This window comes from Anopheles funestus, chromosome 3RL, assembly GCF_943734845.2.
Source record: "Anopheles funestus chromosome 3RL, idAnoFuneDA-416_04, whole genome shotgun sequence".
Lineage (NCBI taxonomy): Eukaryota > Metazoa > Arthropoda > Insecta > Diptera > Culicidae > Anopheles > Anopheles funestus.
Window position 1 is genome coordinate 35,207,756 of NC_064599.1, and position 15,997 is coordinate 35,223,752.

At 40.1% G+C, this 15,997-nt stretch overlaps 1 protein-coding gene across 15 annotated transcripts in view; it reads left to right on the forward strand.

Annotated features, from left to right (window-relative positions):
* LOC125771674 (collagen alpha-1(XVIII) chain) overlaps positions 1–13,784 on the forward strand; it is a 215,646-nt gene extending 201,862 nt beyond the window's left edge. For all 15 annotated transcript variants that reach the window (XM_049442549.1, XM_049442554.1, XM_049442551.1 and 12 more), the window contains 3 exons: positions 5,543–5,722; positions 10,903–11,130; positions 11,380–13,784. In XM_049442549.1, coding sequence (XP_049298506.1) covers positions 5,543–5,722; positions 10,903–11,130; positions 11,380–11,443 — 472 coding nt within the window. In that variant the 3' untranslated portion in view covers positions 11,444–13,784. The remainder of the gene's footprint in view (positions 1–5,542; positions 5,723–10,902; positions 11,131–11,379) is intronic.
* The last annotated feature ends 2,213 nt before the right edge of the window (positions 13,785–15,997 follow it).

The window sequence follows — 15,997 nt, forward strand, 5'->3', positions numbered from 1 at the left end:
AGCAGCTGGAAAAGCTACCGGGGGTGTAGTGGAAATGATGGAAAAACAGATTTAAATACCGCCCCGAACATATACGGTGCAAAAACCGACCAAGCTGCTCGTTTCTGCTCGTTCAGCATACGTTTACCAGACGGATAAGCTGTTTTGCAACAACACACCGACATACACCCATAAGCCCGGTACAAAAATGGTGGCAGGAAGACCGTCCTCAAAAAACACTACGGTTCAAGGCAGGAAGCGCACCACAGATTATCCGTCGAATGTGAGCGAAAGCGAACTAGCTAGGATGGTGGTTGGTTTCGTTTAGTTTTTCTTTTATTATTTTCACCCACAAAACGGAGAAACAGTTTGAATTTATAGACAAAATTCCCACACCCGAAAGTGGTTAGCACTTTGCCGAAAACTACCACCGCTAAAACCCCCCAGACACACACACAAAAACCGGGCAAGAGATGAATTGTTTTGCCCATCCCTGTTTGCCCACCCAAGGTGGGCGAAAACTTCATCCTCTACCAAAGGGGGCTGCGTCTACTGTCCCCGGGTATGCTTTCCACACCGACGCGTACGGACGACCGATGGCTTCATTAAGCGTCATGCTCTGACGTGACGGGACGTTCCATACAAATGTGGTCGCCTGTGCATGACTGAAATGAATCAAACCACATCAGCAAAACGAAATATCAATTGCTGCAAAACTGTTCGCCCGCGTACAAGACGTGCCTTCAGTACTTAAAAGTACAAAACGATCCATACGCCACGCAATGTACAAAAGACGCACAAGGTGCTACGATAATTGGCGGGAAACATTTCGGGCAGAACAAGAATGGTGCAAAATATTATACCGTGGAAATTGTGGCACCTGGGCATAAGCACGATACCGGTTGAGGGTGGTTTTCGGGTGGAGCTCACAAGGTTTTTGCTATATTTGTTCCCTTTTGTGTAAATTACTTGAATGGAAAAAATCTTTTCTCAATTATTGTGAACAGTCTTGCCGTTGCTATTGGTTGGGAGTATTTATTTCACACACAACGTACGTTTGTGGTATCTGGTTTTATGGTGAAAAAAGATGATGACGAAAACCATATAAATGTCTAGCACTATACAGCCTGAGACAACTTATAAATTAACTTCATAATTAAACGCTTTCGTTGGTCATCGGAGATATAATTTCACAAAGTTGTTTACTTTTATGATATTGTCTTAACTACTTACTATTTTTTGTTTAATTTTTATTTCTGTTTTTTTTTTGTTCAATATTACTGCATTTTTAGGTGTTATTAAAATTAAATGGTTAATTAATATTTAACTGAATATTTTTTTAATTAGTGTTTTTTTGCCTTCAGTTTATTTTTTATTTTCGTAAATTTAAGAAAAGTATAAAAGTATAAGAACAAGTGAAATAAAAAGGCTGTTAAAACTGTACTGCGCATGTAGGATTATCCTTGTAAATATCAGATTACGCATATCCTTGAAAGGAAATGTAATGCGAATTGCATAAGTTGTGCAATGGTTTGCTATTTGAAACCTTGTGTGTTAGGTATGCAATCTGCATTACATAATCGTTTAACGTAGTGACCTTCTACACATGGGTAAATTGGATTGATATAACAATCCTTGTACGGTACAGCGCAAATTCAAGCAAAGTTCAAAAATCTATTCATTCAATATCCCCTATTTTATGTATGGTATAAATACATACAAACACGAGATTCTCTTACTTACATTCGTATCGTGCAGTTGCCTCCTCGATGCGCCTGGTTGCCGATTTGCTTTTCGTAAACAAACGACCCAACGATTCATGGGAAAATAATTAAAACTGATCCTCTTCAATTTGTACCACTTTTGAAAATGCGCATTCCGACCGATGGCACCTCTTGGCAAACGGGCAGAACACATTCAGATGCAAAACGGGCCCGGGAGTAGCATCTTTCAGCTGGTTACGATCGATCCGATTTCTATCGAACCAGCAACACCCCGAAAGGGATGCAGCACTTCATTCCTAACGAGGTGTGAAGAGTAAATAAGTATCGGTACCGTTGTGCTGCAGGCCATCGTATATGACCGTATGGGGAGTGATTCTGTCCCTTTTACCGCACTATCGACAAGCCCGTATTTTATCTGCAAAAACTGACTGACCATAATAAAATTAACACTAACCGCTAGGGTCTTCTATGCAACGAAACACGCTTTCCATACAGCGACATATGTGTGTGTCTTTCACGTGTTTCAGGAAACCGAAAACCCCAACCCAAGTCCCACTCAACGTCAATCCAATTAGGATGCAATTTTGGGCATCGAACATCGAACCACTTACTACAAATACTACCCGTCAGTCTGGGGGTTTTGCAAATGCTTTTACCGCCGTATCAGATGTGTTGCGACAAAACACAAATTTAAGCTATCTTCCCCTGTGCAATCCCTTACACTGCTCACACTTGAAACACAAAGATGGACCGCCAACAGAAGAAACAAACGTGGTTGCAAAGTCACTGCAAGACACCGCACCAAGGTATCGATTGACGCAAAAGGGTAAAAGCGACCACAAAATTAAACCAAACACTAAGTTTATTGGTAATGGGAAGAAAAGGGTAGTTGTAGGAGAGGATAGATGAAAGGACATCGGAGTGCATCCAAGTGCTGCTTCAGCAACATGCCTGAAGGTCCTGTGAGGTACGAAAGATGAAAATGCAAATTATCTGCCCAACCGACCGATAGACCGACCGGTTTCGGTACCGGGTAGCGGTTAGTCTCGCGATAAAACTCACCCCATTGAGCGCGAATCTTGCAAACGTGGATGATAAGTTGAAATTGATAAGTATTTAGAACATATTGGAAATGAAAATAGAATTGAGGACACATCAGTGCATTCCTCAACTCGGGTACTCAAATTAAGCTATAGTTCAGTAGAAGTCTGATAAAGCAGTGGTCCCCAACCTATGGTCCGCGAACCACTTGTGGTCCGTGGCTTAAGTAGAAGTGGTCCGTGGAAGAAATTTTCGGTCGTTGGACCGATCATTTTAATACGTATTGCTTACCATTTCAAGCGTTTTTACGTGACGAAATCGTTCTACACCCCTCGATGTGTCAGATTGCGGACAATTACATTTTTTGCTAATGTTTTATTTAAAAAAAATCCGTTCTTAGAGTCTCATGTGGGCCGCGATATACTTATGTCGAACAAAAAGTGGTCCGCGGTACTAAAAAGGTTGGGGAGCACTGTGATAAAGAGATGCTTATCTTTGGAACAATCAAACGATATTATACTTCACATATTTTGTTACGTAAATAGCACAGGAGAGTTAATCGGAAATATTTCCAACAAAAAGTTAACTGACTTATGGTCAAGTTGAAACATTTTTGACTATTATTACAAGTTGTTCAAGTACATGTTATTACTTATCTTGATCTAATCCAAATATTTGATAAATATTCCCACTACAAAACCATAGGTAAAATTAAGACATGTCACAATTCTTGGTCTTTTACATTTTTCAATCCACAACGAAATTTAAAAAAAACCTCTTACGAACCAAAACAGGAATTCTTGTATGAGCTTTGATGCATGTAATCTTAGGCATTTCACTAACTCCATGTACATATCATCCCACAACAAATGCCATTCCTCAAATCCAACTGTTCCGGTATTTTTCGTTCTCTTCGTTCGTAAAAAATAAAGCACCCTCCACAACCACACTGGTGCGACAGGCTGTCCAGTAAGCAAACCGGCAGTGCTAGGGAGAAAATTAAACTCCCGCAAAGCACGGCATCGGAATGCACTTTTGCATTTTGCATTTCTAACCAAGTGTCTGACCGTACGCCGACGGCCAACAAGCTCAACCGATCTTCGACAACCGTTCGCGTCGCCTCAGGTGTTTCGGTGGGTTTAGGCCGCGTTGACCCGTTATGTGCACGTAGAAAATCGAGGTCAGTTTGTGGGAAGAAAATTGTATTGCATGCTAGAAGAGAGAAGTGGGCATAAAAAAAATACTGCTACTGCTGCTCCATATAACTGTCTGCACTAGGCAAGCTCAGATCGCTGCCAAGCGCACCATGTGGTGTACAGTTCCTGGGAAAACATTCCAAACCAGTCAGATACCAGGTACCTGAGGTCTCTACCGCGTATGTGGCACAACGCTACCAAATACAACTATTTCGAATTTTCAACCTAGAAATGGGAGGTCTAACTTTTTTTTTCTCTTTCTCTCCCTATCGTTCTCCTTTTCTCCTGCATGGGGTCAATGGGTTGGTACGACCGTGTATGCATTATGCAATGGTTACGCGGTCTTCTGAGCTGTGCTAAATACGGCCAAGTGTGGAGAAGAGTGGACGGAACGCCGACGGAACACATGTGGGAAGCAAAACTCGCCTCGATTTTAATATTTCAGCAATGCATTTGAAACATTTCATTATTCATAGTGGATGTTCCGCGACGCCGCTAGCAATAGGCAAAGATCGTGGAAGCTTGAAACGTAGCAACAACAAGGATAAAAAGAGCATAGTTTATACAAAACTAGTCTAAAATCGTTATCATGGTGAAGTGAGCAAAGAAAGGAAGCGGAATGGGAGGTTTTATTACTCAATTTTCACATACCTCCCATACATACTACCAACATAAAATAGGTTGCTGTGCCTTTTAACACCGTCCTCTAGGGCTACAACTCCACCCCATCGTTTTCTGTTTGGTTTTGCAAACGAAATGACCGGAAGTACTCGGAAAGGAGCACTGTTAATTGGCACCAGGACCGGGCTCACACACACACTCACACACACATGGCCATACGCTCTGACGGTGTTGTATTCGAAACCGTCAAACTTAATACCGGTGCTAACGTTAATCCGAATATAATCCTAAAAATGAACCAATTTAGACTAAGCGTACTCCCTTCACGAGTCACCCACACGACACGGGGTTTTTGGGGCAACATGATTTTATGTTGCGCATATCTTTCTTGAGCGAAATCTGAGACTTTCGAGGTCACAATAGGGCTAATTAAAAGTGAACATAAAAATGAGCGCCTAAAGGTAGGCAATGTGCATGACATAAGAGGGTGTATTGTTGAATCGGGGTTCGTTGTTTTTTCTCCTTTTTTTTTTTGGTGTGGCAAACTTTCTTCAAAACTCATGACACGCCCCGCATATGCGTGCCAGTGATGTGTTTCCTGACACATTTTATGCTCTTTATGTTGCTACTTTGCAAACATTTTACTACTTTCAAACTTCCCGGCACGCGAACGGTATGAACCGTGTGCGTGTGTGAACTTTACGACAAAGTTTTGCGACCTGCTTATTATCAGGTACCAGGTACCTTACACAATTCCCTTCTCGACATTAAGATGGTAAACTTCCGGCGTAAGCACATGGGAGTTTCCGTGCGTTAAAAAGGCTTGCTATCATTCGCCCCCAAAAGCGTACCTATGAGTTGTTCCGAATGTTATTGAATTGAAATGATTTTCCGCCCATTAATAAACTCATCAACGGGTATAGATTGTGTTCTATTAGTAATATTTTATTTTGCTGATTGCTTTTTTCCCTATCTTTGCAGAATACAAAATCTAGACTCGATCGTACGGATAGCGGATCGTGAACTACCGGTCGTGAATACCCGCGGTGACGTCCTGTTCAATTCGTGGAATGGTATCTTCAATGGACAGGGTGGATTCTTCTCGCAAGCACCACGGATATACAGCTTCAGTGGGAAGAATGTGCTCACCGATATGGCGTGGTAAGTAGAAAAAAAAATACACACACAGAAAACAAAAACTTACTACGCACGCTCACACATTATAACGAACGTAGAACTTTATGTCAACGGAAAGCCGACAAAATATTGACTTCATTTGTTCGTTTTTTTGTATTGCTGAGCTAATGCCTATAGACTATGGGTCGACACTCAGCTTGTGCAGGAACAAATTTCTTGCCAATGTGTTAATAACGTGTTCAAAATAAATATTTTGAAAGCTATTGAATATGTAAAGCTTTTTAAAGATATATCCTCAAATGATTTTCGAGGGCGCCTAAAGGTATGCAATGCTTTTACATTTTTAAACCCAATAAACCATAGCTATAGGGGCGGCCCCGTGGTGCATGCGATAAACGGCGCCGGCCCACACGCCAGGACTAGGTTCAAATACCATCCGGACCGTCCTCGCGTAGCAAGGACTAAGTCAAGGATTAAGGACTAAAAATAAGTATAGTGAGCCAGAAATGGCCGGCGTGAAGAGAGAGAAGAAACCATAGCTAAAGCGGGCAGCCCCGGTTAAGCATTAACATAATTAAACTACTTTAAAATATTTTTTTTTATTAAATAATGTAAAGTGGAGTTTTGGTCTTTCTCTTAGGTACATACATTGTCATTATCCTTTTGGCAATATTCTACAATAATGATCAAATGCTCTGAAAACTAATGTCGACTTAGTCGACTTAAACTATATACCCAACAGCATTCAAACTCACAAAAGTACTATCTAATCCTGAAAAAAAACAACTTTTCTATGGCCTCCTCTGACCTCACTGTGCGTTGGAGGAAAAATTCTCGCGGGTATATGATATAGTATGGATAACGCACATATTTCTTCGGGCTTTATTGTTGCCCGAATGGTACCGAAACACTAATGTGGTTTCGTTTCATCACACACACACACAATACATCACGCATGGTACCATTAGACACAAAAGCATTAGCGAGGAAATAGTGAGGGAACGAAACGACAAAAAAAGATATGATCCCTCCTAGATATGACGTCAAAGAATGGCCACAGCCCACAAAGATGTCACTTTGTCATCTGCTTAAGACCGAACGGTTCACCCTCCTATTCCCAGGAGTTTCGGAGGAGAAACAAAGCGAGAAGAGATGATGTTATGGACAAACCACCACAGATCAGACACACAAACGCACTATCTTGATGTGCTTGTACCGTACCAACCAGCCAGCCCGATCCGGTGACCGTTGACCCAATTAAGAAAGCATTAGTGTCACAATATAATGAGCAACATGGATTAGTTTTTAACGTGTTCGCCACATCTTCGGTGAAGTGTGAAAATGTGGAATGCTGCTCGATCTAACGCTTCAATAAAAAAAAACCCCCCCACCAAAAGAGGGTATTGGAACAACAATAGATGTTGAAAGCATTATTATCAAAATAATCAGCTCAACCGAAAGTGGTACGAAATCAAAAAAAAAGCTGATGTATATGCAACCCGCATCAGCATCTAACTTCATGCGAACAAAGATCGATTGTTTTCTTTCCATTTCGTACATCTTCAACGCAACTCTCCCTGCTGGTTGGTGGAATGTGCCAGGGTGGTAGGAAAAGGTTTCTTCAAATACATTCCATAATGTGTACAAGATAACGATCCCAACGATGTGCCACATTCAAGGGGCAAGCCAGAAAAAACGGACAAACAATTTATTCATCTCGTTCCCTTTTGTAGAGAAAATGATTTAAGTCCTGTCTTATCCTGTTGCTCGATTCTTGGCATCTTGTTTGTAGATACCCGGCTCATTGAAACGATTCAATCAATTTCTAATTTCTGATTGGGTTGCTTTTTGATGGTGATCTTTTTTTTTTCTTTTACCATTTGCCCGACCTTCCCCTTCCAATTTTGCTGCACTTCCCTGTATTTCTTCATTCCCATTTGCCAAGAAGAAAAATTACTAGGTAGGGCTGCATGTGGATGGTAGGGGAAGAAATGTACCAATACTGGTACCGGAATTCCGAATGCAAAATCAACGATACCCCTGGGTAAAAGTGCATCCCTGCCAACACAAACGTCCATTATCGCTTGAAGGCCGTAAATGACTCTCATGATAATTTGCAATTTATCACATCAATGCCCATAATTTATTCGCTCCGGGTGCTCGGAAAGATGTTTACCCAGACCTTTTCCGAAATGGCAAGCATTTTCGGAAAGAAAGTCACAAATACGGAGAAGGAATGGACAAAAAAAACACACACAGCATCCAATGTTGTCGAGCTTCCCCTGGCAGGTTAGCAAATGCAATATAGATCCTTGCGGTGCATCTGGTGCTTCAACTTTTCGTTAGGCCACAACAACAGTTCCCCGGTTTCCCAGGGTGCCGGTGTATGTCCCCCAGAACGTCTTTTGCCCGAGAATCCAATTAAATGTCTACGGCATATCATTCTCAAACAGGTACCAAACCGAAAGGTCATATCTATCCAATTTTGGGCCAGATTGTATCAATCATAACATAACCTTCCGGCGTCAAATGAATGCCGATCGGATTCTTCCATTTTAAATGGTTTCCTTGCCACAAGAGAAGTGTTGTAGTATCGTCCGAATACACAAACATACACACACGAACACAGAGAAATAGAATAAAATATGTGTCAAATCAAATTTATCAATCAAACCTCGAAACTGACACGATAGATCCGCAAAACCAAATTCAACTACGAAAAAAAAGATACCAAGACACTACTGAGCACCCAGCGATACTTGGAACGGTAAGGGTTTGAAGAAGGAAAGGGGACGGGAAGAGGGAAAACCCAAAGAAAAAGCATGACTTGTGTGACAGGTTTATTTTTCTACTCAATATTCGTTCCCGTCAATCACGCTTTTCTCGTGCAACCGTCGCTGCTTTGTGTCGACTCAAATCGGAATTTTATCTTCAATCCTTTTTTTTTCTTTCTTTGCTTCAATTTTTCCTCAAGTAGAGTTTCATCTTTGCATTTTGTATTACGGTGAAACATCTCTCTTTCTCAACCTAATTCTTAGCATTCAATCCTTTCTTTGCTTACCCAAAATGGTGCAATATTTACCTGTTTGCGAAAAAAAAAATACTCACTCCGTTTGTCGCAACCAAGCTCACCTGTCATAAATGGCACACACAGAAAAAAAAGGATGGCGAAAAAATATTATTACACATCAGTGGCCGACTTGTTGGTCCGGACGATTGGGGTTTTACGTTTGTGGTAGAAAGTATCAAGGATTCACCATTCTTCGAAAATGGAACGAAATGTTTGATAAAGGAGCTACCACACAGGCCGTAGGGGAGGGTTGGGGAGAAAGGGTAAAGGGGAGAAGGGGATAAGGTACGATACTTTAATTCCATTTTGCTGCCAAATAATGAACGTCCCGCATATATCTGCACACCAGGGTGCAGGAAGGCAGGATCCATCACGAAAGGTATATGGGAAAGGGCAAAAAAGGGATCCCAGACGCAGCACATGCAAGCATGCAATAAATAATGGATCAATTTATGCTGGCCACTGGGGGGATCTGGGAATGAAATCTTGTTAAGAGCTTTACCGTAACGATGGGTAATGAAAATTCAATATCCTTCCAATTCGGGGCGCATTCGACAACATCAACCTTCGAGGATTTCGAAAAAGCTCCTGGATTGGGTTGTGTATTTAATACCATAGCCATACCATACTAGTGTCCGAAATTCAGTTCGACCGAAAAGGGAAACAAAATGAAGGGAGAGATTAATTTTGCATTATTATTCCATCTCTGCGATCAATCCGGCAATCAAATTTTGAAGGTCAGTTTCCAGGAATTTCAAAGATAATTCCGACAGTATTTATTGAGGTTTCGGTTTCAGTAATAATGCAAACTGGTACTTTATCTGCATTTCTGTAAATGTGGAATGTTTATTTAAAATGAAATATTACATTTCTGTCAAGACTGTATACAACTGTATTTAATAGCAGTGGCCAATTCATATCGATTGGGACATACTTCACGAAGTAAAAAAACGCTAAAGGGAATATTATTCCGGGCGTAGTTCGACAAGTAATTGCGCAATATTCCATTATTCCGAATAAAATATCAAAATACGAGGGCTGACAATAAAGTAAGGTCTCCAACGCTGCAACTTCGCCGGATCACGCGCTAGGCGAAATCTGGCAACACCACCGTGTTCCTTGGTTCCCCCACTACCACTTTGCTGCTGAGTGAGGCTTCCCCGACCGCTCAGTCTTGGCTGAGCAGCCGTCAACGATGGAGGTACCCCTCGCGTCAGCGTCCAAGTGCGAATTGCGTTCTGTAATACGTTTTTTGAGTGCGGAAAAGGTGACACCTATTGAAATCCATCGTCAACTAGTTGAAGTATACGGGGAAAAGTGTATGGACATTAAAAACGTGCGTAAGTGGAGTCGCGAGTTTAATTCCGGGCGCAATAATGTTCACGACGAGGAGGGAAGTGGCCGACCGTCGGTCTCGGATGCGATTGTTCGTGGCCCCAAGTGACTACCACATGTTCCCCGCCCTGAAAAAACATCTCGGAGGGAAGAAGTTTGAAAGTGACGCGGAGGTTCAGAAAGAGGTCAACACCTGGCTGCGCGAGGCGGACGGAGAGTGGTATTCTGCCGGCATAGACAAGTTCATCGTGCGGATGCGCAAGGTGTTGGAAAAAATGGCGATTATGTAGAAAAGTAGCCAAGGCCTTGGCCTTTCCAACGGTGTATCGCTTTTTATAAATAAATGTCATTTTCTATGAAAAAAAAATTGGAGACCTTACTTTATTGTCAGCCCTCGTATAAACAAAAAACATTACCACAGCAAATATACCTCTTGTAAAGCTACGAAGTCCATGTTCTGTGTCATCTAGTTGCTTGAAGACTATGGGCTTCGGCTGTGACGAAAGTCTTTATATTCAGTTACTCATATCGTTTTTGGAAGTCTTCTTGAATTCGGCATTAGCATATCTTACCTTCTTAACATTCATACAAGTCAAATATCTGGAGTCCAAACTCGGGATATCCTAAGCTTTTCCTGATTTCTAGATTTCCAGGCTCAAGAGATAGAAGATATTTATCTTTAAAAATATATAAAAACCCACATACTACAAACATACTAATTGTAAAATTTGCTCTTAAATTTCTTAACGACACTTCATCGATCCTAACGCCAACTTGGTCACCTTTTATTTCCTTATAGGCCCCAGAAACTGGTGTGGCACGGTTCTAGTGCGCACGGTGAGCGTGCGATAGACACGTACTGCGATGCCTGGCACTCGGCATCGCCGGATAAGGTCGGTCTGGCCAGCAGTTTACTCGGTAACAAACTGCTAGACCAGGAACGGTACTCCTGTGATAATCGGTTCGTGGTACTTTGCGTCGAAGCGGTCCCGCAGGACCGAAGACGAAAGCGAAGAGATACCAGAAGGTAAGTCTAAATTTGTCTCCTTAAGCTATCTAACCAATTCTTGAAAAAAAGTTGGAAAGAAACAATAATTAAAGAGGAAAAGAAAGTATTTCATGTTTTTCTCGACATTTTACATACAAGTCGCCGAAACTCCTTAAGATTTTCTTAAACATATCATGATGGAAGAAAGCTTTCAAAGCGACTTCCAAAATGTATAACAAAATGTCACAACTATTTTAAAAATGCGTCTTCCTTGTTCTCCCATTCCAGCCAACACGAGTTTGCCAACGAGAAGGAGTACAGCCAATATTTGCAAAGCATCAGCGCACTGTAAAGAAACTCGCAAACGCGCATCTAGGGAGTAGACCAGTGACTTCCGTACCACACAATACTCAGAGCATCGCATAAATAGCATCCCCATCAACTACACCGTAACTCATCAGAACGACGTTCGATAGATGTCATCTCGGCGAAAGATCCGAAACCATTGAATCACAGACAGAGATACACAGACACAATGCAAATGATAAATAAGATAGGAACTAAAGCTAAAAGAATAGATAAGAAACAATACAACTGAAGAATGGTTTTAAAACAAAGCATGAAACAAAATAAAACACTGTGAAGAAGAGAACGGAATATGAAGAATAAAGTATAAAAAAGAGAAGAAGAGAAGAAAAGAAAGGAAAATAAAACAGAGAAGGAAAAAAAGAGAAGAAGAAAGCAGAACAGAAAAAATGTCCCCAATCGGACCGACAAAGCCGCAACACTGCAACTGAATTAATGAAATAATGATAATAAGTAATTTTAACAGCGGACAGTCTGACGGTGTAGTTACGTTATAGAATTGTTTAAATTTGTTTTTTTTTATCTACCCTTACTTTACTTTCGTTGTTTAGCAATTGTAACATACGGTAAAACGAAGTGGTGCAAAAAAACGCCGAGTGACTAATGTAAAACAATATGAGAACAAAACATGGTAAGAACACACAACGTTAGCAACGTAAGTAAGAAAAAAAACAAGGTACAACATGTGCATCACCAGCAAAGAAAAAAAAACACTCTTTTGGGGTTGAGATGTGATGCAAAGAGACACGGTGGTTGTTAGCATATAAGTGAGCGATAACAGTAACAAGATTCAATTAACGCAACACGTGCAAAACAAAACAAAACATCATCTACTAATGTTTAACCATGTCATCGCCAAGCAGAGGGAACGTCAAATGTGAGTCAAAGTCATAATATGGGTTGACTCGGCCCGTAACAAACTCTCGTCATGTTGATAGTCAAATTAATCAATGCCTCAATGCCGATCAGTTTTGCATCAGCAGCGGTGCAGCCGTACTGATCGATCACACTTAGCAGATCGCTTAGGTTAATGGCAGTCCTAAGTAAGGGTTGTGTAAAATTCCATGCTATCTTCTGTCTTCTGGTAGACGTAAGACGAGAGAATTCTCGTTACCTTTACCAATCCAATCTAGACCAACTGTTTGTTTTTCTGTTCTTCCGCTATTACCTTTACTACTACTACTATTACTACTAACTACTACTAACATCATCACCTAACTCTAGTGCACTGTGCAGAGCTCGATGACAAGTCCCAAGCGCAAGCAAATCGTAAACTTAATACCAAAATGGAGCAAACTAGTGTTACATTGACAACAAAACGCGTGTTGTGAATTTAGTACGTGACGCAAGTGATGCGGTAGGCGATTTACTACAATCCATTAACATTTCCTGTAAATGCCACATTGAACAAACCACGATTGTGCGTGTGTTGTTGTTTTTTATTTGTTTAGATACGTAAAACAATACATTCAATCGCAGCGTTACAGATAGAACAGACTCACTGTGTACAGCGCCACACAAGCACCATTCTGGGGAAAGAAATACGTCTTACCGTACTTGTAAACATACACTAAAACTCTCTATCATCTCCCACCAAAAAAAAACCCAATGATGATCCTTTTTTCATTTCACCCCAGTTTTCCGTAGAAGAAAATGTGCAATTAAGATTTGTTATTACATTGAACAACGGACAACTTGCACAAGGTCCGCAAGCAGCCATTGCAAACTACAAAGAGTGAACCAGTTTCAATGCAATTGATGAAATACCATCGAAGCCAGAGACATTTGTGTCATTTACAGTGAGGACCGGGCGGACCGGTGGAACAGAAATAATGTTTTTAGACGATAAGTAATTACCTTTAGGTGTAAGCAAAGGTGCACACGCGTTCAAATGCGCGTGTGATTCGTGACGGTAGAAATGGTTTAAAAAAAACAAAAGTCGATAGATAATAAGCTATTTAACTAATAACGGTAACTATTAAAAGCCAAGCGGGGTAAATGAAATAAAAAAAAAACCAAAAAAATACAAAAAGGCCCCAAAAAAGGGATAACAAAACACAGAAAGAGATCCATTTTTCTGCAGATTGCATAGGTAATGAGTTTAATTATCGTTTTTCAAAATACGTTTCTGTCTTTACCAGATGGGGTACAGAGAGCAGTAAAATCGTTTCCACATATCTAAACAATGTGTGGAGAGTATATTAGAACAACAGGCGTTCTGCGTGTAAGAAGTTGTTATCTTGGATGGGGAACTACAAATTTGAATCGGGAAAACAAACTGAAAATTTGACTTGCTGTAATAAAAATGAAATTCAACCATAATATAATGGGACGTGACTGTTTTTTGAATGCAGAAAACTATATCACATTTTCGTGCTAGTTTAACAAAACCCAAGGTTAACTTAACTTCATAAAATTGTTTTCTAACGGTTGCTTAAAAATTTAATAAATCATGCTGCTGCTCTTGGGTTTTCAAGATAAGTTTTCATATGGAAAATGGAGTTTCTAGTGCCAAAGTTTTTCCAATTTTCAACGGAAGCAGTTTTCAAATGGTCAGTGCCGAATTAAGCTTCTTGGAGGCACTAGGTGGAATAGCTATTGGGGGACCACTATCAATACAAAACTGAACTGACTGGGGTAGAGTTTTCTTGACCTTTGAGGCATACTGTTGTGTTTGAGCTTTACACAAAATACACGACATATTGAAACACCGCCTTGTGTCATAAACTTAAGGCTACTAGTAGCTGTCCTCTAGTAACATTACCTCTAGTAAAAATCTTACTTCCAATATTTCAAATTAAATATGGTTTACTTACCCGGGTAAACGATAGTTTGAAAACTCTTTGGCATTAAAAAACGAACACTTGATATTTTTTTTGGTACAAAATGGCACACAAACACTTCACCACATTTTAAAATACACAAATTCACGCAATATGCAATAAAAATATAACTTTTTTTCACCAAAACACAACACTTGTATTTTTTTTCTGTGAACATAGGCACATATGCCCTTCAATGCGCTTCGGCAAATTTAAAACAATTTTGACTCATTTTAAAGACCTTTTCCTTATTTAAAAACCACACTTGCCTATAATGGCAGCTTTTTTTATACACAAATTCACTGAATAAGCTCATTTAGAAAAGGACATCACTTTTTTCACTAAAACACCACCAGCACTTCCTTTTTACTGTGCAAAAAGGCACACACACTTCAATGCGCTTTGATACATTTAAATTGTGTTTTAAACTCGCGTATTTTTTATTTTTAAACGACACATTTCTTATTACACGATTTCACGCAATAAGTAATAAGATCATTGAGAAATGAACTTATTTTTCACCAAAAAAAAACAACCAACATTTGGAATTGCAAACCAACAATTTTTTTTATAGGCACTTTCCACAACATACATATACCGAAAGTTTTTTTTTATTAATTCTACATTTTACTAACTAGAAGTAGCTAGCACGGAGGTTATGATAAAAACAAACACCACCCGTTTACGGTATGGTTTTATGATAAAACTCGTTGGCAAAATCTGTTGCACAACACCAATGTAAATAATTTACAAGCTTAGTACACGCATAGTACACACACAATGCTAACTTTAACGTTGCAGTAAGAACGTAACAGCGCAATTTGCCTGCGCAGGTAAGTGTAATGAGATGGAACAAATCCTGTCGCTTAACCACGATCAACGCGATTCCCTTAGATCCGAAACTGGTTTGATGTCTTTTGTCACTAACACTTACTAACAAGTATCACGAGAGCATACGCTGACACAAACCCAAACCGACGCTGCCGACAATTTGTACATGTGCAGACAAAAATTTTCATTTTTTAACATCACATCAACACACGAATTGTTGTACTAAACATTTATTTATATGGAATAAGATCCTCGAAGAAAGGACATCACTTTTTGGCATCAAAAAAACAACGCTTGCAAAATGTTCTATATACTGAAAGCTTTTCATAACTCTAACGTATCGCTGTCCGATCGCTACTAATCACGATTTCTCCTTATCTCATGATCATTAGCTCTTCTCCTTCCTACACACCTACACAACTAGAATTGGCGAAATGGCGGCCTGATTTCGGCCCGATCGCACACACTTTGCTCCTCCTTGATAGACGAATGAAAAAAATCTCGTAAAAAACCCATTTAACAAATCTTCGCTCTTTTCGATCAAATCCGTTCTTACATTCATGGCATGGAAAATGTAGGTTTATACCTAGATACTTTTTAATAACATAAAACACTGTTGTGATTAGTAGTAGAACGTTTCAAAGGGGCAATATTTCAATCATGTAGCAATGAATTAGTAAGAAATGGGACTTTTTCCGATGTTATCGTGTTGGCGACTGTGTCGTGGCCACTGCAAAGGGCTATCCCAGCAACAGCATGATGTTATTACTGGTATTTAAATTAATTACAGACATTATATTCGGCCTGTTGCGGTCACTACTGCGGTTTTTTCTTCAAATATAAAGTTTTAAATTGAACTGATCATTTTTAAGGTAAGTATGCTAAGT